We start from the raw sequence: 24249 nt of genomic DNA on the forward strand, positions 1-24249 counted from the left end.
ACACACACAGGCGGGGGACACACATACACACACAGGCGGGGGACACACACACACACAGGCGGGGACACACACACACACACACACACAGGCGGGACACACACACACACACAGGCGGGGACACACACACAGGCGGGGGGGACACACACACACACACAGGCGGGGACACACACACACACAGGCGGGGGACACACACACACACACACACAGGCGGGGACACACACACACACACAGGCGGGGACACACACACACACACACAGGCGGGGGACACACACACACACAGGCGGGGACACACACACACACAGGCGGGGACACACACAGACACACAGGCGGGGACACACACACACAGGCGGGGACACACACACACACACACAGGCGGGGGACACACACACACAGGCGGGGACACACACACACACACAGGGACACACACGGGGACACACACAGACGGGGAGACACACACACACACAGGCGGGACACACACACACACACAGACGGGGACACACACACAGGCGAGGACACACACACACACAGGCGAGGACACACACACACACACAGGCGGGGACACACACACACACACAGGCGGGACACACACACACACACAGGCGGGGACACACACACACACACACACAGGCGGGGACACAGACACACACACACACACAGGCGGGGGGACACACACACACACACAGGGGACACACACACACACACAGGCGAGGACACACACCCACACACAGGCGGGGACACACACACACACACACACAGGCGGGACACACACACACACACACAGGCGGGGACACACACACACACACAGGCGAGGACACACACACACACACACAGGCGGGACACACACACACAGGCGGGGGGACACACACACACACACAGGCGAGGACACACACACACACACACAGGCGGGACACACACACACACACAGGCGGGGACACACACACACACACACACAGGCGAGGACACACACACACACACAGGCGGGGACACACACACACACAGGCGGGACACACACACACACAGGCGGGACACACACACACAGGCGGGGACACACACACACACAGGCGGGACACACACACGCAGGCGAGGACACACACACAGGCGGGGACACACACACACACACACACACAGGCGGGGACACACACACACACACACATAGGCGGGGACACACACACACACACACAGGCGGGGACACACACACACACACACAGGCGGGGACACACACACACACACACAGGCGGGGACACACACACACACACACACACACAGGCGGGACACACACACACACACACAGGCGGGGACACACACACACACAGGCGAGGTCACACACACACACACACAGGCGGGGACACACACACACAGGCGGGGACACACACAGGCGACACACACACACACACACACAGGCGGGACACACACACACACACAGGCGGGACACACACACACACGGGGACACACACACACACAGGCAAGGACACACACACACACAGAGGCGGGGACACACACACACAGGCGGGACACACACACAGGCGGGGGACACACACACACACACACACACACGGGGACACACACACACACACAGGCGGGGACACGCACACACAGGCGGGGACAAACACACACACACACAGGCGGGGACACACACACACACACACAGGCGAGGACACACACACACACAGGCGGGGACACACACACAGGCGGGGGCACACACACACACACACAGGCGGGACACACACACAGGCGGGGACACACACACACACACACAGGCGGGGACACACACACACAGGCGGGGACACACATACAAACACAGGCGGGGACACACACACACACACAGGCGGACACACACACACACACACACAGGCGGGGACACACACACACACACACACACACAGGCGGGGACACACACACACACACACAGGCGGGGACACACACACACACACACGCGGGACACACACACACACACAGGCGGGGACACACACACACACACACACACAGGCGGGACACACACACACAAGCGGGACACACACACACACACAGGCGGGGACACACACACACACACACACACAGGCGAGGACACACACACTGGCGGGGACACACACACACACAGGCGGGGACACACACACACACACAGGCGGGGGACACACACACACAGGCGGGGACACACACACACACACACACAGGCGGGGACACACACACACACACACAGGCGGGACACACACACACACACACACAGGCAGGGACACACACACACACACAGGCGGGGACACACACACACACACACAGGCGGGGACACACACACACACACACACAGGCGGGGACACACACACACAGGCGGGACACACACACACACACACAGGCGGGGACACACACACACACAGGCGGGGACACACACACACACAGGCGGGGACACACACACACAGGCGGGGACACACACACACACACAGGCGGGGGGACACACACACACAGGCGAGGACACACACACAGGCGGGGACACACACACACACACACAGGCGGGGACACACACACACACACACGCGGGACACACACACACACACAGGCGGGGATACACACACACACACACACACACAGGCGGGACACACACACACAAGCGGGACACACACACACACACAGGCGGGGACACACACACACACACAGGCGAGGACACACACACAGGCGGGGACACACACACACACAGGCGGGGACACACACACAGGCGGGGGACACACACACACAGGCAGGGACACACACACACACACACAGGCGGGGACACACACACACACACACAGGCGGGACACACACACACACACACAGGCAGGGACACACACACACACACAGGCGGGGACACACACACACACACACAGGCGGGGACACACACACACACACACACACAGGCGGGGACACACACACACAGGCGGGACACACACACACACACACACACACAGGCGGGGACACACACACACACACAGGCGGGGACACACACACACACAGGCGGGGACACACACACACACACAGGCGGGGACACACACACACACACACAGGCGGGGACACACACACACACACAGGCGGGGACACACACACAGGCGGGGACACACACACACACACAGGCGGGGGGACACACACACACACACAGGCGGGGACACACACACACACAGGCGGGGACACACACACACACAGGCGGGACACACACACACACACACACAGGCGGGGGACACACACACACACAGGCGGGGACACACACACACAGGCGGGACACACACACACACACAGGCGGGGACACACACACACAGGCGGGGGGGACACACACACACACACAGGCGGGACACACACACACACAGGCGGGGACACACACACACACAGGCGGGGGGACACACACACACACACAGGCGGGGGACACACACACACACAGGCGGGGACACACACACACACAGGCGGGGACACACACACACACACAGGCGGGGACACACACACACAGGCGGGGGACACACACACACACAGGCGGGGGACACACACACACACAGGCGGGGACACACACACACACAGGCGGGGACACACACACACACACAGGCGGGGACACACACACACAGGCGGGGGACACACACACAGGCGGGGACACACACACACACAGGCGGGGACACACACACACACAGGCGGGACACACACACACACACACAGGCGGGGACACACACACACACACACACACACACAGGCGGGACACACACACACACACACACACAGGCGGGGACACACACACACACACACACGCGGGACACACACACACACAGGCGGGACACACACACACACACACAGGCGGGACACACACACACACAGGCGGGGACACACACACACACACACAGGCGGGGACACACACACACACGGGGACACACACACGGGGACACACACACACACACACGGGGACACACACAGACGGAGAGACACACACACACACAGGCGGGACACACACACACACACACACAGACGGGGACACACACACAGGCGAGGACACACACACACACACACACAGGCGAGGACACACAAACACACACACACAGGCGGGGACACACACACACACGCGGGGACACACACACACACACAGGCGGGGACACACACACACACAGGCGGGGACACACACACAGGCGGGGATACACACACACACACACAGGCGGGACAGACACACACACACAGGTGGGGACACACACACACACACACACACAGGCGGGGACACACACACACAGGCGGGGACACACACACACACACAGGCGGGGACACACACACACACACACAGGCGGACACACACACACACACACAAAGGCGGGGACACACACACACACAGGCGGGGACACACACACACACAGGCGGGGACACACACACACACGCGGGACACACACACACACACAGGCGGGGACACACACACACACACACACAGGCGGGACACACACACACAACCGGGACACACACACACACACACACAGGCGGGGACACACACACACACACACACAGGCGAGGACACACACACACACACACAGGCGGGGACACACACACACACAGGCGGGGACACACACACACACACACACACACAGGCGGGGGACACACACACACAGGCGGGGACACACACACACACACACACACACAGGCGGGGACACACACACAGGCGGGGACACACACACACACACACACAGGCGGGACACACACACACACACACACAGGCAGGGACACACACACACACACACAGGCGGGGACACACACACACACACACACACACAGGCGGGGACACACACACACACAGGCGGGGACACACACACACAGGCGGGACACACACACACAGGCGGGGACACACACACACACAGGCGGGGACACACACACACACAGGCGGGGACACACACACAGACACAGGCGGGGACACACACACACACAGGCGGGGACACACACACACACACACAGGCGGGGACACACACACACACACACAGGCGGGACACACACACACACACACAGGCGGGGGACACACACACACAGAGGCGGGGACACACACACACACACACACAGGCAGGACACACACACACACAGGCGGGGACACACACACAGGCGGGGGACACACACACACACACACACAGGCGGGGACACACACACAAACAGGCGGGGGACACACACACACACACACACACAGGCGGGGACACACACACACACACACAGGCGGGGACACACACACACACACACACAGGCGGGGGACACACACACACACAGGCAGGGACACACACACACACAGGCGGGGACACACACACACACACACAGGCGGGGACACACACACACAGGCGGGGAAACACACACACACACACAGGCGGGGGACACACACACACAGGCGGGGACACACACACACACAGGGACACACACGGGGACACCCACAGACGGGGAGACACACACACACACAGGCGGGACACACACACACACACAGACGGGGACACACACACAGGCGAGGACACACACACACACAGGCGAGGACACACACACACACACAGGCGAGGACACACACACACACACACAGGCGGGGACACACACACACGCGGGGACACACACACACACACACAGGCGGGGACACACACACACAGGCGGGACACACACACACACACAGGCGGGGACACACACACACACACACACACAGGCGGGGACACACACACACACAGGCGGGGACACACACACACACACAGGCGGGGACACACACACACACACAGGCGAGGACACACACACACAGGCGGGGACACACACACACACACAGGCGGGGACACACACACACAGGCGGGGACACACACACACACAGGCGGGGACACACACGCACAGGCGGGGACACACACACGCAGGCAGGACACACACACACAGGCGGGACACACACACACACACACAGGCGGGACACACACACACAGGTGGGACACACACACACACACACACACACACACAGGCGAGGACACACACACACACACAGGCAGGACACACACACACACAGGCGGGACACACACACACACACAGGCGGGGACACACACACACACACACACAGGCGGGGACACACACACACACACAGGCGAGGACACACACATACACACAGGCGAGGACACACACACACACACACAGGCGAGGACACACAAACACACACACACAGGCGGGGACACACACACACACGCGGGGACACACACACACACACACAGGCGGGGACACACACACACACACAGGCGAGGACACACACACACACAGGCGGGGATACACACACACACAGGCGGGACAGACACACACACACAGGCGGGGACACACACACACACACACACACAGGCGGGGACACACACACACAGGCGGGGACACACACACACACACAGGCGGGGACACACACACACACACACAGGCGGACACACACACACACACACAAAGGCGGGGACACACACACACACAGGCGGGGACACACACACACACAGGCGGGGACACACACACACACGCGGGACACACACACACACACAGGCGGGGACACACACACACACACACACAGGCGGGACACACACACACAACCGGGACACACACACACACACACACAGGCAGGGACACACACACACACACACACAGGCGAGGACACACACACACACACACAGGCGGGGACACACACACACACAGGCGGGGACACACACACACACACACACAGGCGGGGGACACACACACACAGGCGGGGACACACACACACACACACACACACAGGCGGGGACACACACACACACACACACAGGCGGGGACACACACACACACACACACACAGGCGGGACACACACACACACACACACAGGCAGGGACACACACACACACACAGGCGGGGACACACACACACACACACACACACAGGCGGGGACACACACACACACAGGCGGGGACACACACACACAGGCGGGACACACACACACAGGCGGGGACACACACACACACAGGCGGGGACACACACACACACAGGCGGGGACACACACACAGACACAGGCGGGGACACACACACACACAGGCGGGGACACACACACACACACACACACACAGGCGGGGACACACACACACACACAGGCGGGACACACACACACACACACAGGCGGGGGACACACACACACAGAGGCGGGGACACACACACACACACACACAGGCAGGACACACACACACACACAGGCGGGGACACACACACAGGCGGGGGACACACACACACACAGGCGGGGGACACACACACACACACACACACAGGCGGGGACACACACACACACACACAGGCGGGGACATACACACACACACACAGGCGGGGGACACACACACACACAGGCAGGGACACACACACACACAGGCGGGGACACACACACACACACACAGGCGGGGACACACACACACAGGCGGGGAAACACACACACACACACAGGCGGGGGACACACACACACAGGCGGGGACACACACACACACACAGGGACACACACGGGGACACACACAGACGGGGAGACACACACACACACAGGCGGGACACACACACACACACAGACGGGGACACACACACAGGCGAGGACACACACACACACAGGCGAGGACACACACACACACACAGGCGAGGACACACACACACACACACAGGCGGGGACACACACACACGCGGGGACACACACACACACACACAGGCGGGGACACACACACACAGGCGGGACACACACACACACACAGGCGGGGACACACACACACACACACACACAGGCGGGGACACACACACACACAGGCGGGGACACACACACACACACAGGCGGGGACACACACACACACACAGGCGAGGACACACACACACAGGCGGGGACACACACACACACAGGCGGGGACACACACACACAGGCGGGGACACACACACACACAGGCGGGGACACACACATGCACAGGCGGGGACACACACACACAGGCAGGACACACACACACAGGCGGGACACACACACACACACACAGGCGGGACACACACACACAGGCGGGACACACACACACACACACACACAGGCGAGGACACACACACACACACAGGCAGGACACACACACACACAGGCGGGACACACACACACACACAGGCGGGGACACACACACACACACACACAGGCGGGGACACACACACACACACAGGCGAGGACACACACATACACACAGGCGAGGACACACGCACACACACACAGGCGGGACACACACACACACACACAGGCGGGACACACACACACACAGGCGGACACACACACACACACACAGGCGGGGACACACACACACAGACGGGGGGACACACACACACAGGCGGGGACACACACACACACACACAGGCGGGACACACACACACACACACAGGTGGGGACACACACACACACACACAGGTGGGGACACACACACACACACAGGCGGGACACATACACACACACAGGCGGGGACACACACACAGGCGGACACACACACACACAGGCGGGGACACACACACACAGGCGGGGACACACACACACAGGCGGGGACACACACACACACACACACACAGGCGGGACACACACACACACACAGGCGGGGACACACACACACACACACACAGGCGGGGACACAGACACACACACACACACAGGCGGGGGGGGACACACACACACACGGGACACACACACACACACAGGCGAGGACACACACACACACACAGGCGGGGACACACACACACACACACAGGCGGGACACACACACACACACACAGGCGGGGACACACACACACACACAGGCGAGGACACACACACACACACACACAGGCGGGACACACACACACACAGGCGGGGGGACACACACACACACACAGGCGGGACACACACACACACAGGCGAGGACACACACACACACACACACAGGCGGGACACACACACACACACACACAGGCGGGGACACACACACACACACACACACAGGCGAGGACACACACACACACACAGGCGGGGACACACACACACACAGGCGGGACACACACACACACAGGCGGGACACACACACACAGGCGGGACACACACACACACAGGCGGGACACACACACACAGGCGAGGACACACACACAGGCGGGGACACACACACACACACACAGGCGGGGACACACACACACACACACATAGGCGGGGACACACACACACACACACAGGCGGGGACACACACACACACACAGGCGGGGACACACACACACACACACAGGCGGGGACACACACACACACACACACACACAGGCGGAACACACACACACAGGCGGGGACACACACACACACAGGCGAGGTCACACACACACACACACACAGGCGGGGACACACACACACAGGCGGGGACACACACACAGGCGGGGACACACACAGGCGGGACACACACACACACACACAGGCGGGACACACACACACACACGGGGACACACACACACACACACAGGCAAGGACACACACACACACACAGGCGGGGACACACACACACACAGGCGGGACACACACACACACAGGCGGGGGACACACACACACACACACACGGGGACACACACACACACACAGGCGGGGACACACACACACGCACACACAGGCGGGGACACACACACACACACACAGGCGGGGACACACACACACACACACACACAGGCGAGGACACACACATACACAGGCGGGGACACACACACAGGCAGGGACACACACACACACACACAGGCGGGACACACACACACAGGCGGGGACACACACACACACACAGGCGGGGACACACACACACAGGCGGGGACACACATACACACACAGGCGGGGACACACACACACACACAGGCGGACACACACACACACACACACAGGCGGGGACACACACACACACACACACAGGCGGGGACACACACACACACACACAGGCGGGGACACACACACACGCGCGGGACACACACACACACACACAGGCGGGGACACACACACACACACACACAGGCGGGACACACACACACAAGCGGGACACACACACACACACAGGCGGGGACACACACACACACACACACACAGGCGAGGACACACACACAGGCGGGGACACACACAGGCGGGGACACACACACACACACACAGGCGGGGGACACACACACACAGGCGGGGACACACACACACACACACACACAGGCGGGGACACACACACACACACACAGGTGGGACACACACACACACACACAGGCAGGGACACACACACACACACAGGCGGGGACACACACACACACACACACAGGCGGGGACACACACACACACAGGCGGGGACACACACACACAGGCGGGACACACACACACACACACAGGCGGGGACACACACACACACAGGCGGGGACACACACACACACAGGCGGGGACACACACACACACACAGGCGGGGACACACACACACACACAGGCGGGGACACACACACACACACAGGCGGGGACACACACACAGGCGGGGACACACACACACACACACAGGCGGGGACACACACACACACACGCGGGACACACACACACACAGGCGGGGACACACACACACAGGCGGGACACACACACACAAGCGGGACACACACACACACACAGGCGGGGACACACACACACACACACAGGCGAGGACACACACACAGGCGGGGACACACACACACACAGGCGGGGACACACACACACACACACACACAGGCGGGGGACACACACACACAGGCAGGGACACACACACACACACACACAGGCGGGGACACACACACACACACACACACAGGCGGGACACACACACACACACACAGGCAGGGACACACACACACACAGGCGGGGACACACACACACACACAGGCGGGGACACACACACACACACACACACAGGCGGGGACACACACACACACACACACAGGCGGGGACACACACACACACACACAGGCGGGGGACACACACACACACAGGCGGGGACACACACACACAGGCGGGACACACACACACACACAGGCGGGGACACACACACACACACACAGGCGGGGGACACACACACACACACACACACACAGGCGGGACACACACACACACACAGGCGGGGACACACACACACACACACACAGGCGGGGGGACACACACACACACACAGGCGGGGGACACACACACACACAGGCGGGGACACACACACACACAGGCGGGGACACACACACACACACAGGCGGGGACACACACACACAGGCGGGGGACACACACACAGGCGGGGACACACACACACACACAGGCGGGGACACACACACACACACAGGCGGGGACACACACACACACACAGGCGGGGACACACACACACACACACACAGGCGGGGACACACGCACACACACAGGCGGGACACACACACAGGCGGGGACACACACACACACACACACACACACACACACACAGGCGGGGACACACACACACACACAGGCGGGGACACACACACACACACAGGCGGGGGGGACACACACACACACACAGGCGGGACACACACACACACAGGCAGGGACACACACACACACACACAGGCGGACACACACACACACACACACACACAGGCGGGGACACACACACACACACAGAGGCGGGGACACACACACACACAGGCGGGGACACACACACACACACACACACAGGCGGGGACACACACACACACATAGATGGGGGGACACACCAACAATTAGGAACTGGAATTCTGGCAAGTTTTCCACTCTTAAAAGCTGAATGTAACTCCCAGCATTGCCCTGGCTACCAGCTCTCTCCGGGGAACACACATGGGGCCTTCCTAGTTAGTATCACATCACATGGAGCATTTTACCCCTGAACCCAGTGGGACGGCCTCCAATACTATCTCCAGATACCTCAGCAATAGTTTTTAACATTGATTGCAAGGCAGAATTGTGCTGTGAAATCAAACCATAGAACATTTCTTACTTCAATTAATTCTTTGAATTCAGTAAATATAGAATTGCAGGATCTGAGATCATTTGTTTCAATGGAGAAATGGAGTCCATGAACTGTCTTCCATTTCTCTTTAAGAATGAGTACAGTTACTTGCAGTGTAGATGATAATGTAATAATGTAATGTATCAGCTGTATCTATGCGAACAAACACCTGTATCAAACAGTTTGGGGCTTTTTTTCTTCAGAGGTGACCTGATGTCTTTAAAATAATCAATGGGTTGGACAGAGTAGATCTGGAGGGAATGTTCCCACTTGTGGGAGAATCCAAAACTAGGGGCCATAAATACAAGATAGTTACTAATAAATCCAATAGGGAAATAAGGAGAAATGTCTTTACTCAGAGAGTGGTTAGAATGTGGAAGTCACTACCACAGGAAGTGGTTGAGGCAAATAGCATAGATACTTTCAAAAGGAAACTAGACGAGTACATGAGTTTTGCTTCTTGGGACGCTGGCATCAGTACTGGGACGGGAGAGAGCTGTTCCGTTGGGACGGACTTCACTTGGCCAGTGCTGGGACTAGAATCCTGGCGAATCGAATAACTAGGGCTGTAGAGAAGGCTTTGGGCTGGTTGGTGGGGGGGAGGTTTTAAGAGAGTGAAAAATAAAAATGACAGCGGAGAGGGCAATAGAGCAGGGTGGCAGTGGGGTAATTGGAAGCCGGGGCGTGTCAGGAAGGGACAGAATGTATAAGGATAAAGGTAAAGTAGTAAAAGGGGTAGAAGCTGTAAAGTCTGTGGGTTGTGCAGTTAATAAATACACAGACTTCAGAAGTAACAAACAAACAGGTCTTTACTATTCGAAGGTCCGGGCGAATCTGCCCCAGCAATCCTGCCACAACACTTATATACTGGTGTGGTCACTATCGGTATTACAGTATACAGAAGCCAAACAAATAGTGCCACACCTAAAGTAGTTCTCTTAAAGGTGAACAGTTACATTCAATAGTTCCCTTAAAGGTAGACGGGTACATACACTACAATCCTCCCTTTTTAGCTTATTACTTACAGAGTCCCCGTTAAACATACATATCTTCAACTTCCTATAAACAAATTACAGATATAATCTCGGTGGAGTCAATGTCATATAAAACAATTTACAGATATAATCTCGGTGGGAACAGTTCACAGGTTCAGTCTCTGCGGAAACAGTTCATAGATTCAGTCTCTGATCTTGACTCGTTCCAAACAACATTTCTTTGGTGTAGCCGGTTCACCTGGCTAGCGTGACTCCTCCATAGCCTTTTTCTTGACGTAACAGCTTGAACTTTCGTCCTGTTGAACCAGCAGTGCGGACTTTTACAACCAACTGGCTGTCTTGACATTTTCCAGTTTTTCAGCTAATTTAGCTCCTTTCGTAGTGCCCCGCCTGAGATGGTAGAAGTGCTAATATTTTAGACAGTTATTATCTTCTGCTTCTTCTTTTTCTTTTCTGCCTTTTTGAAACTCTCGGAGCTCCTTTCTCGGCTGCCAGCTGTAGCGCCACCAACTCTCTATGTTGCTTAGACCTTAAGTGCTTCCTCCGGATTTCAGCACTTTGGGAGTTTTCATCACAAGCTGGGCAGACCACATCCTCGTAATATTCAGTGTCACTCAACAGGTCATGGTAATATTCGGGTTCGTCCTGAGTTAGGCCAGCGAGAGAGCCTTCTTCTTCCTCCTCACCCGTCTGGACGTTAGCTGACGGTGGTTCCTTCCCTAGACATCTTTCTTGAAAAGACTTCTTCATGCATTCATATTCATCCCGCTCTTCCTGGGTTGTCTGCCATTCCTTCACTACTGACCTCATTTGTGAGTTCAATACCTTCCCTTCCACCGGGGATTGCGGTATCAGGCTATTTAATCCTTCTACTGAAGCAGCTGTTTCAACATTCTTCTGTTCACATTGACGTGATTCAACGAACTCTTCATAGAGTAAACTGTAACACAAAATCTGTGTTGCCACCTCAGTTATTTCCGTAACTTTTGGGAGCTCCGAATTCCTTCCCTTTGCAGATTGAAGCTCGTGTTCCCATTGTGGAGTCTTGTCTCTCAGCATGTGAAGGAGTTGGCTGACCGTTAACTCTTCCACGGGGACTCTGTGGATCAGAGTCTTCACCATTTCATCCACCTTTCCCTCCAATGCTTTCACCTTCCTTTCCTCTTGTACTTTGGTTTCAAGCGCTCGAAGAAGTTGCGCCTTGATGCTCCCAAGCTCATGTTCAGAGCCCATTCTTACAGTCTCTGTGTTTCTTACAGTTTCCTTCCCTTCCACTGAAAGGATTCCCAGTTGACTCTGCTCTTCAAGTCGTTGAACCTCGGTCATTGCCGCCTCATATTTGTCTTGGGTTTCCTTCAATATTTTTATGAGTTCTTGGACATCTTGTCTTTCATGTTCTGCCATGTCTTTCACCTCTAAATTCTCATCTATGGATGGAACTTCTACCGATGAGTCTGTCTTGGCCTTGAGCTCATCAAGAATTTCCTGCAGCCTTTGGACTTCTTGCTCATGTTCAACCTTTAGTTGTTCATATGCTTCTACTGAAACTAGCTTTTCGGAGGTTGCCGAGTTAATCCCCTCCAGAATTGTAGCCTGGGCCTGTTCATACTGTTCTTTCAACTTCTCACACTCTGCTTGTAAGGAGTCGTAGAGAAGAACTGGAACAAAATCCCGGCTTCCTGAAGATTCCTCTTCATTTGCTTCTTTCGCAATTTCCTGTTGGAGTTCAGCCAAGGCTGCTATGCTATCTGCCTCTTGAAGTCTCACTGCCATCAAATCTTCTTTATTCTTGCAGTCTATCTCAGTCATTTTCCGTTTATTTTCATTTAACTGAGTGATAAGCTCCTCTTGCAACATGGCCACATTATTCACATCAGGTAAAGAAGCGTTTCTCTTTTCCATGTCCAAGATTTTTTTCTGCATCTCTTTAAGTGCACACTGCGATTCAGCTTCTCTTAACCTTGCCTGCACTAGCTCCGTCTCCAATTGCAGAACAAAATCCTCAGTGTAGCGTGGTTTGCCTTTATGCTGTATCTCTAGATCATGCAAATATTCTAACTCCTGAACATCATAAGGGAGGTGTGATCGGTAATTGGTCACGATGGCTCTATGGTCGCTCTCTGCTTGAGCCAGCAGGTTCTGTTGTCTTTCCAGACTCTCCCATTCGGTGTCATAGAACTTTTTCATTGTTTTCATCTCTTGTACGAGACGGTAACTTAATTGTTCGAATTGTTGTCGTACTTTGAAATAACGTTGAGTTCGAGCTCGGTGTTCCTCCGTAATGCATATGTCTGTGACTTGAACAGACTCAGAATTCTCTGTCTTTATGCACGCCATCGTTTTTCCAACCTTAGTCAGTGAGTTCATGTTAACCTTGTTTTTCATACGTGGGCTGGACTTATCGTCTTCCGGCTCAGAGTCTGAGCTGCTTGTCTGCACCGAGTCCTCACTCGTCATTGCTTGTAGGTAGTGCCATTCCATGTCTATTTTCTTGATCCACTCCCGTCCTAGAAGTGGTGGTCCTCCCTCATGTAGTACATACAAGTTCATTCTTGGGTGTTCTTTACCCCTATCTCTCACCTTGACTTATTTTTCCCATGGGGTATACTTTATGCCCCGTGTATGTCTGCAATACGAACTTGGTATCTCTTAAGGGTATGTGTGAGAATAGCCGGTGGTAATCCCCTCGATTTATGACTGATACAGCTGATCCAGTGTCCAACTCCATTTTCACTTGGACTCCAGCTATTTTTAGCATGACCCAGATAGTTTGTAGGTCAGCTTCCTTACTCACATGGTGGATACTCAGACTACCCAGCTCCTGGCCGTTTGGATCTGAGTCTGGATTCTGTTCGTCTGAACTCTTCTCAGCCCCCTTGTATACCTTGTTGTACTTTTCTTGTGATGGCTTCCTTTGGTTGTTGGTCTTCTTCCCTGACCGGCATACCTTAGCGATGTGACCCAGTTTGCCACATTTCCTACATTCTTGGTTCTTAAACCAGCATTGATTCTGGTCGTGTGTTGTCTTCCCACAACGATAGCATTTTGTTGTACTCGAGGTAATTTGGTCCACCCCGAGCGCCGCCGCCTTTAGTTGCATTTCCGCCGTTCCTTTCGCTGCGGCTTCGTGTGATGCGGCTATAAGGACAGCCCTGTCAAGTGTAAGGTCGTTCTCTTCGAGTAGGCGCTTTTGCGTCCCTTCCTTTGACAATCCGCCTACGAACTTGTCTCGCAGTGCCTCTGTCAGATTCCCTCCGAACTGGCAGTATTTCGCTAGCCTACGCAGTTCGACCAAGTATTCTGCGTTGTTTTCGTCTTCCCGTTGCGTTCTTGCATAGAATTTGAATCGTTCAGCCAACATCAACGGTGTGGGGTTCAAGTGGTCCTTCAGAACAACCACAATCTCTTCGAAAGACTGATCCGCCGGTTTAGCTGGTGCTAGTAAATCCTTCAAGAGCCCGTATGTCTTTGCGCCCATCGAGTTTAACAATGTTATCGCCTTGTCGTCTTCCTCTATTTTGTTGGCTTCACAATAGATTTCGATGCGTTCCACGTACGTGGCCCAGTCTTCTATCTCAGAATTAAAATCATTAATATTCCCTCGCTTAGGCATCTTTCTTCCCTTGGGAGCAGCACCAGTATTTCTTTAAGTATTCTTATTTTTTTTGTTTGTTTCAAAGATGGCGGTTTTCCCGCGAAATCGGCGGTTTCCCGCTCTTTCCTTCTCTCCCCGCCCACTTCAATGGCGGTATGTCAATCAAGATGGCGGTTTTCCCGCGAAAATGGCGGTTTCCCGCTCTTCCTTTCTCGCCCCGCCCACTTCAATGGCGGTTTCCCGCTTCTGGCGTCTTCTCCGCCTAATGGCGGCTTCCCGCGTTTCTTCCCGGTGGAAGGGGTACGCTTCCCCCACAGCGGACAGGTTCAGCCGCTGGCTGGCTACCGCACAGCTCCCCTTACTCGGCTATGTCTTTTCCACCCGCCCGCACGGCTCTACCGGCGCTGGGTACACCCCGTTAGCGGAGGACAGTTCAGCCGCTGGACTGGCTCTCGCGCAGTCTCTCTCTCCGTACCCGGCTCTGTCGCTCTCTCACCCGCACGTTCGGTGCTACCGGCCCTGGGTACCCCGTTGGTGGAGAACAGCTCAGCCACTGGACTGGCTCTCGCGCAGTCTCTCACCCCGTTTTCGGCTGTGTCTCTCACCCACTCCCGCACGTTCAGTTTTGCCGGCTCTGAGTACCCCGTTGGTGGAGAACAGCTCAGCCGCTGGACTGGCTCCTCGCAGTCTCTCTCTCCGCACCCGGCTCTCACCCGCACGGTTCCCGTTCGCCTCCCCAGCCCTCTCGCAGACCGGTGTTTCCCTCCCCGGCTGCGGCTGGGTTTCTCTTCCCGTGCCTACTCGCAGGCTCAGCGCTTCGTGGCTGCGGTCGCTGCCCGGAGTTTTCCCGCCGATCGCGGTCCGGCTGTCACCCGATGCCGTTGGACCCGACTTTTGGCCGGCACAGCTCCCCCTCGACCGAGGTCGAGTGCTCTGCCCTTATCCTCCGGATACTTCTACACCTTCCCCTACTCACAGTCTCTTCGGCCGCCTTGTTTCTTGCTGGTCGGCTCACTCCGCACCGTGGCAGAAGGGTAGTCAGTGCCTGTTGCTGATACAGCTTTTGTTGTTAGTCTTCCTGCTTTCTGTTGTTGCAGCCTCGTGTTTTCTTTTGGTAGCACGACGAGGGCGGTTGTCTCTCTTCGACGCTCTTCGTTGCTTTTGGTAGTCTTGCCGCAGGGTACGATCGGACTCGTCGCCACTGTAAAGTCTGTGGGTTGTGCAGTTAATAAATACACAGACTTCAGAAGTAACAAACAAACAGGTCTTTACTATTCGAAGGTCCGGGCGAATCTGCCCCAGCAATCCTGCCACAACACTTATATACTGGTGTGGTCACTATCGGTATTACAGTATACAGAAGCCAAACAAATAGTGCCACACCTAAAGTAGTTCTCTTAAAGGTGAACGGTTACATTCAATAGTTCCCTTAAAGGTAGACGGGTACATACACTACAGAAGCGGCAATAAATTGTCAGAAAACATATTTGAAAGTTCTTTATCTGAATGCACGCAGCATTCGTAACAAGATGGACAAGTTGACGGTGCAAGTGACTGCACGTGGGTGTGATCTGGTGGCCATTACGGAAACATGGCTGCAAGATGATCATGACTGGGAACTAAACATACAAGGGTATTTGACAATTAGGAGGGACGGACAGGAAGGAAAGGGAGGTGGGGTTGCTATGTTGATCAGGGATGGAATCGCTGCAATAGTCAGAGGTGGTGTTGGGTCGGGGGATCGGGATGGTGGGGCAGTTTGGGTGGAGATAAGGAATGGTGAGGGGAGGGGGTCGCTAGTGGGTGTGGTTGTTGGGCCTCCTAACAGTTGCAGCTCTGTTGGTCGGAGTATAAATCGGGAAATAGTTGGGGCTTGTAATAAGGGAACAGCTGTAATCATGGGGGATTTTGACTTTCATGTTGACTGGACTGATTGGGTTGGGCATGGCGGCCTTGAGGAAGAGTTCATGGAGTGTATTGGGGACGGGTTCCTTGAGCAGTGTGTGGCTGGGCCAACCAGGGGGCAGGCAGTCTTGGATCTGGTCCTGTGTGGTGAGACAGGATTGATAAAAGATGTCCTAGTAAAGGATCCCCTTGGAATGAGTGACCATAATATGGTTGAATTCCAAATTCAGTTGGAGGGTGAGAGAGTTGGATCTCAAACCAGCGTACTAAGCTTAAATAAAGGAGACTATGAAGGTATGAGAGTAGAGTTGACTAAAGTGGACTGGGAAAACAGATTGAGGTGTGGGACGGTACAAGAGCAGTGGTCTACATTCAAGGAGATATTTCACATCTTTCAGGATAAATGTATTCCACTGAGGAAGAAGGGGAGTAAGGGAGAAGACAGCCATCCGTGGCTTGGTAGAGTAATGAAGGATGGTATCCGACTGAAAACAGGGGCATATGGGGTGGCTGGATCTGGTGGGAGGATAGAGGATTGGGAAGCATTTAGAAGCCAGCAAACAGTAACTGGAAGATTGGTTAGGAAGGGGAAGATAGATTGTGAAGGTGGACTAGCAAAAAATATAGAAACGGATAGCAAGAGTTTCTACAGCTATATAAAAGGAAGGGGGGTGGCTGGAGTGAACGTTGGTACCTTGGAGGATGAGACCGGGAGGCTGGTGGTGGGGAACATGGAGATGGCAGGGACGCTGAACAAATGTTTTGTGTCGGTCTTTACAGTGGAGGACACTGGAGGTGTCCCGGCACTGGACAAACGGGGGGCGGTGGGGGGGGAGGAGCTAGACACGATTGGGGTCGCTGGGGAGATGGTACTCAGTAAAATAATGGGGCTTAAGGCGGATGAATCCCCCAGACCTGATGGCCTACATCCTAGGGTCTTGAGAGAAGTGGCGGTAGGGATTGTGGATGCATTGGTGATTATTTTCCAAAACTCCCTGGACTCAGGAAAGGTCCCGGCAGATTGGAAAACTGCTAATGTAACACCCTTATTTAAGAAGGGAAGTAGACAAAAAGCTGGAAACTATAGACCAGTTAGCCTAACATCTGTGGTTGGCAAAATGTTGGAGTCCATTATTAAGGAAACAGTAACAGAGCATTTGGATAAACATAATTTAATAGGACAGAGTCAGCACGGTTTTGTGAGGGGGAAGTCATGTTTGACAAATTTGCTCGAATTCTTTGAGGACGTGGCATGCAGGGTGGATGGGGGGGAACCAGTGGATGTAGTGTATTTGGACTTCCAAAAGGCATTTGACGGGGTTCCACACAAAAGATTACTGATCAAGGTGGCGAATCACGGGATCGGGGGTAATATATTGGCATGGGTGGAAGATTGGCTGTCTGGCGGAGAACAGGGAGTTGGGATAAATGGTTCGTTCTCGGGCTGGCGGTCGGTGGCTGGTGGTGTTCCACAGGGGTCGGTGCTGGGACCCCAACTCTTTACAGTCTATGTTGACGATTTGGAGGAAGGGACCGAGTGCAACATATCCAAGTTTGCCGACGATACAGAGATGGGAGGGAAAGCAGTGAGTGAGGAGGACATAAAAAACCTGCAAAGGGACATAGATAGGCTAAGTGAGTGGGCAGAGATTTGGCAGATGGAATATAATGTTGGAAAGTGTGAGGTTATGCATTTTGGCAGAAAAAATCAAAGAGCAAGTTATTATCTAAATGGAGAGAGGCTGCAGGGTGCTGCAGTGCGGGGGGATCTGGGGGTCCTGGTGCATGAAACACGGAAAGTTGGTGTGCGGGTGCAGCAGGTGATCAGGAAGGCCGATGGAATCTTGGCTTTTATTGCAAGGGGGATGGAGTATAAAAACAGGGAAGTCTTGCTGCAGTTATACAGGGTATTGGTGAGGCCACACCTGGAATACTGCGTGCAGTTTTGGTTTATATATTTAAGAAAGGATATGCTTGCTCTTGAGGCGGTTCAGAGAAGGTTCACTCGGTTGATTTCGGAGATGAGGGGGTTGACGTATGAGGGGGGGTTGAGTAGGTTGGGCCTCTATCATTGGAGTTCGGAGGAATGAGGGGCGATCTTATCGAAACATGTAAGATTGTGAGGGGGCTTGATCAGGTAGATACGGTGAGGATGTTTCCACTGATGGGTGAGACTAGAACTAGGGGGCATAATCTTATAATAAGGGGCTGCCCTTTCAAAACTGAGATGAGGAGAAACTTCTTCACTCAGAGGGTGGTAAATCTATGGAATTTGCTACCCCAGAGAGCTGTGGAAGCTGCAACATTAAATAAATTTAAAACGGAGATAGACAGTTTCCTAGCAGATAAGGGAATTAGGGGTTACGGGGAGAGGGCAGGGAAGTGGACGTGAGTCTAGGTTCGAATCAGCCATGATCCTATTGAATGGCGGAGCAGGCCCAAGGGGCCGTATGGCCTACTCCTGCTCCTACTTCTTATATTCTTATGTTCTTATGAGAGAAAAGGGAATAGAAAGATATGCTGAAGGGCTGAGATGAGGTAGACGGAATGGGAGGAGACGCTAATGGAGTGTAAATAGACGAGTTGGGCCAAATGGTCCATTTCTGTGCCGTATATTCCATGTAATTCTATGCAAACAGCACTAACATAAACAGCTCATGAAATCAGACGTACCTCTAACATCTCAAGCTGCAGTTTGTTGATGTCTATCTGTAAATGGACGGCATTACATTGACCATCCCGCTTGCTGCTGCTCTCTTCTACCTGGATAATCAATAATACAATTCCATTACCAGATATCTATTGATCAAATCTACCATTAAATAAACATTAGAAATACATTTGAGGCATTTTGAAAAAGTCTGATGATTAAGATTGAACTCGATTTTGTAACAGCACCATTTAAATAAAACCAATAAATAAATAGTAACTTTACATCACCAGCAGCTCTCTGAACGAAACCTATTGCCAGACGATATTTCCTATCTCCACCAGCATTGTTTACTGTGGCACAAAATGAAAAGGGAGAGGCACAGATTCAAATAACTGAACTGCACCCATGGAAATGAAACTGGAACTAAACTGTCCCTCACCCAGTGTTAATACACAGTCCCACACAGTGCTCTAGAGCAGCACGTAGGGAACGCCGGGCTGTCAGAGGGGCAGCACCGAGGGAGCGCCGCACTGTCTCAGGGGGCTGTACTGAGGGAGTGCCGCACTGTCGAAGGGGCAGTACTGAGGGAGCGCCGCGCTGTCGGAGGGGCAGTACTGAGGGAGCGCTGCACTGTCGGAGGGGCAGCACTGAGGGAGCGCCGCACTGTCGGAGGGGCAGTACTGAGGGAGCGCCGCGCTGTCTGAGGGGCAGCACCGAGGGAGCGCCGCACTGTCTCAGGGGGCTGTACTGAGGGAGTGCCGCACTGTCGAAGGGGCAGTACTGAGGGAGCGCCGCGCTGTCGGAGGGGCAGTACTGAGGGAGCGCTGCACTGTCGGAGGGGCAGCACTGAGGGAGCGCCGCACTGTCGGAGGGGCAGTACTGAGGGAGCGCCGCACTGTCGGAGGGGCAGCACCGAGGGAGCGCCGCACTGTCAGAGGGGCAGTACTGAGGGAGCGACGCACTGTCGGGGGGCAGTACTGAGGGAGCGCCGCGCTGTCGGAGGGGCAGTACTGAGGGAGCGACGCACTGTCGGGGGGCAGTACTGAGGGAGCGCCGCGCTGTCGGAGGGGCAGTACTGAGGGAGCATCGCGCTGTCGGCGGGGCAGTACCGAGGGAGCGTCGCGCTGTCGGAGGGGCAGCACCGAGGGAGCGCCGCGCTGTCGGAGGGGCAGCACCGAGGGAGCGCCGCGCTGTCGGAGGGGCAGTACTGAGGGAGCGCCGCGCTGTCGGAAGGGCAGTACTGAGAGAGTTTTGGGAAACCTAAGGTCATAAAAGGCGCTATATATGCAAGTCTTTTTACACAGTCCTACTCAGTGCTTTGATACACAGACCTACCCTTATTCAAAACACAAATTTCAAGTACTACAACAGCCCAGCACCATACTGACTCACCCACATACTGCCATCCTCCAGTACATGGATGCCCTGTTTGCATAACTCTGCGGTCACCTGCCTACTTGGCACAGTTTGTTTATGTAGGTTTGAGACAGCTCTGGTTTAGTAAAATAAAACATAAAATACAGCAGCATTAGTATTTCAGTACCAGGTACCAGAATGTCCAGTTTTTCTCTTCTTCTTAGGCAGTCCCTCGGAACCGAGGATGACTTGCTTCCACATTAAACATGAGTTCTCAGGTGACTGATGAGTCCAATGCGGGACCTACAGTCTGTGTCACAGGTGGGGCAGATGGTGGTTGAAGGGGCGGGTGGGTGGGGTGCTTGGGTTGACGTGCAATCCTTGCACTGCCTGCGCTTGGCTTCCGCTTGTTCCCGGCAAAGAGACTCGAGGTGTTCGGCGCTTTCCCTGATGCTTCTCCTCCACTTTGTGCGGTCTTGGGCCAGGGATTCCCAGGTGTCGGTGGGGATGTTGAACTTTTTCAAGGAGGCTTTGAGGGTGTCCTTGAAGCATTTCCTCTGCCCACCTGGGGCTCTCTTGCCGTGTCGGAGCTCTGAGTAGCGTGCTTGTTTTGGGAGTCTCGTATCGGACATGCGGACGATGTGGCCTGTCCATCGGAGCTGATCGAGCGTGGTCAAAGCTTCGATGCTGGGGATGTTGGCCTGAGCGAGAACACTGACGTTGGTGCACCTATCCTGCCAATGGATTTGCAGGATCTTGCGGAGGCAGCGTTGGTGGTACCTCTCCAGTGCTTTGAGGTGCCTGCTGTACATGGTCCATGTCTCTGAGGCATACAGGAGGGCGGGTATCACTGCTGCTCTGTAGACCATGAGTTTAGTGCAGGGTTTGAGGTCCTGGTCTTCCTCAGGCGACCGAAGGCTGCACTGGCACACTGAAGGTGGTGTATGCCTCAGAGACATGGACCATGTACAGCAGGCACCTCAAAGCACTGGAGAGGTACCACCAACGCTGCCTCCGCAAGATCCTGCAAATCCATTAGCAGGATAGGTGCACCAACCTCAGTTTTCTCGCTCAGGCCCAACATCCCCAGCATCAAAGCTTTGACCACGCTTGATCAGCTCTGATGGACAGGCCACATCGTCCGCATGTCCGATACAAGACTCCCAAAACAAGCACGCTACTCAGAGCTCCGACACGGCAAGAGAGCCCCAGGTGGGCAGAGGAAATGCTTCAAGGACACCCTCAAAGCCTCCTTGAAAAAGTTCAACATCCCCACCGACACCTGGGAATCCCTGGCCCAAGACCGCACAAAGTGGAGGAGAAGCATCAGGGAAAGCGCCGAACACTTCAAGTCTCTTCGCCGGGAACAAGCGGAAGCCAAGCGCAGGCAGCGCAAGGAGCGCACGTCAACCCAAGCACCCCACCCACCCGCCCCTTCAACCACCGTCTGCCCCACCTGTGACAGAGACTGTAGGTCCCGCATTGGACTCATCAGTCACCCGAGAACTCATTTTTAATGTGGAAGCAAGTCATCCTCGGTTCCGAGGGACTGCCTAAGAGAAGAGAGACACCCCTCCCTATCCCTGTAACCTCCTCCAGCCCTACACTCCTCCCTATCCCTGTAACCCCCTCCCACCGTACACCCCTCCCTATCTCTGCAACCTTCTCCCGTCCTACACCCCTCCCTATCTCTGCAACCTTCTCCCGTCTTACAACCCTCCCTATCCCTGTAACCTCCTCCAGCCCTACACCCCTCCCACCCTACACCCCTCCCTATCTCTGCAACCTTCTCCCGTCTT

General features: G+C 55.3%; 1 protein-coding gene across 3 annotated transcripts in view; it reads right to left on the minus strand.

The window, feature by feature from the left end:
• Positions 1-24249, minus strand: part of LOC147122422 (leucine-rich repeat and IQ domain-containing protein 3-like) — an 83207-nt gene that overhangs the window by 40176 nt on the left and 18782 nt on the right. For 2 of the 3 annotated variants that reach the window (XM_085983576.1, XM_085983577.1), the window contains exons 4-5: positions 22487-22586; positions 21115-21204 (exon numbers count right to left, since the gene is read on the minus strand). In XM_085983576.1, the coding sequence (XP_085839702.1) occupies positions 21115-21204; positions 22487-22586 (190 nt within the window). Of the gene's footprint in view, positions 1-21096; positions 21205-22486; positions 22587-24249 lie in introns of those variants that run through there. The other variant, XM_085983578.1, reaches the window with a different exon arrangement.

Source organism: Somniosus microcephalus, chromosome 3 (assembly GCF_052327205.1).
Source record: "Somniosus microcephalus isolate GS21.2 chromosome 3, FLI_Smic_1.0, whole genome shotgun sequence".
In the NCBI taxonomy this organism is placed as follows: domain Eukaryota; kingdom Metazoa; phylum Chordata; class Chondrichthyes; order Squaliformes; family Somniosidae; genus Somniosus; species Somniosus microcephalus.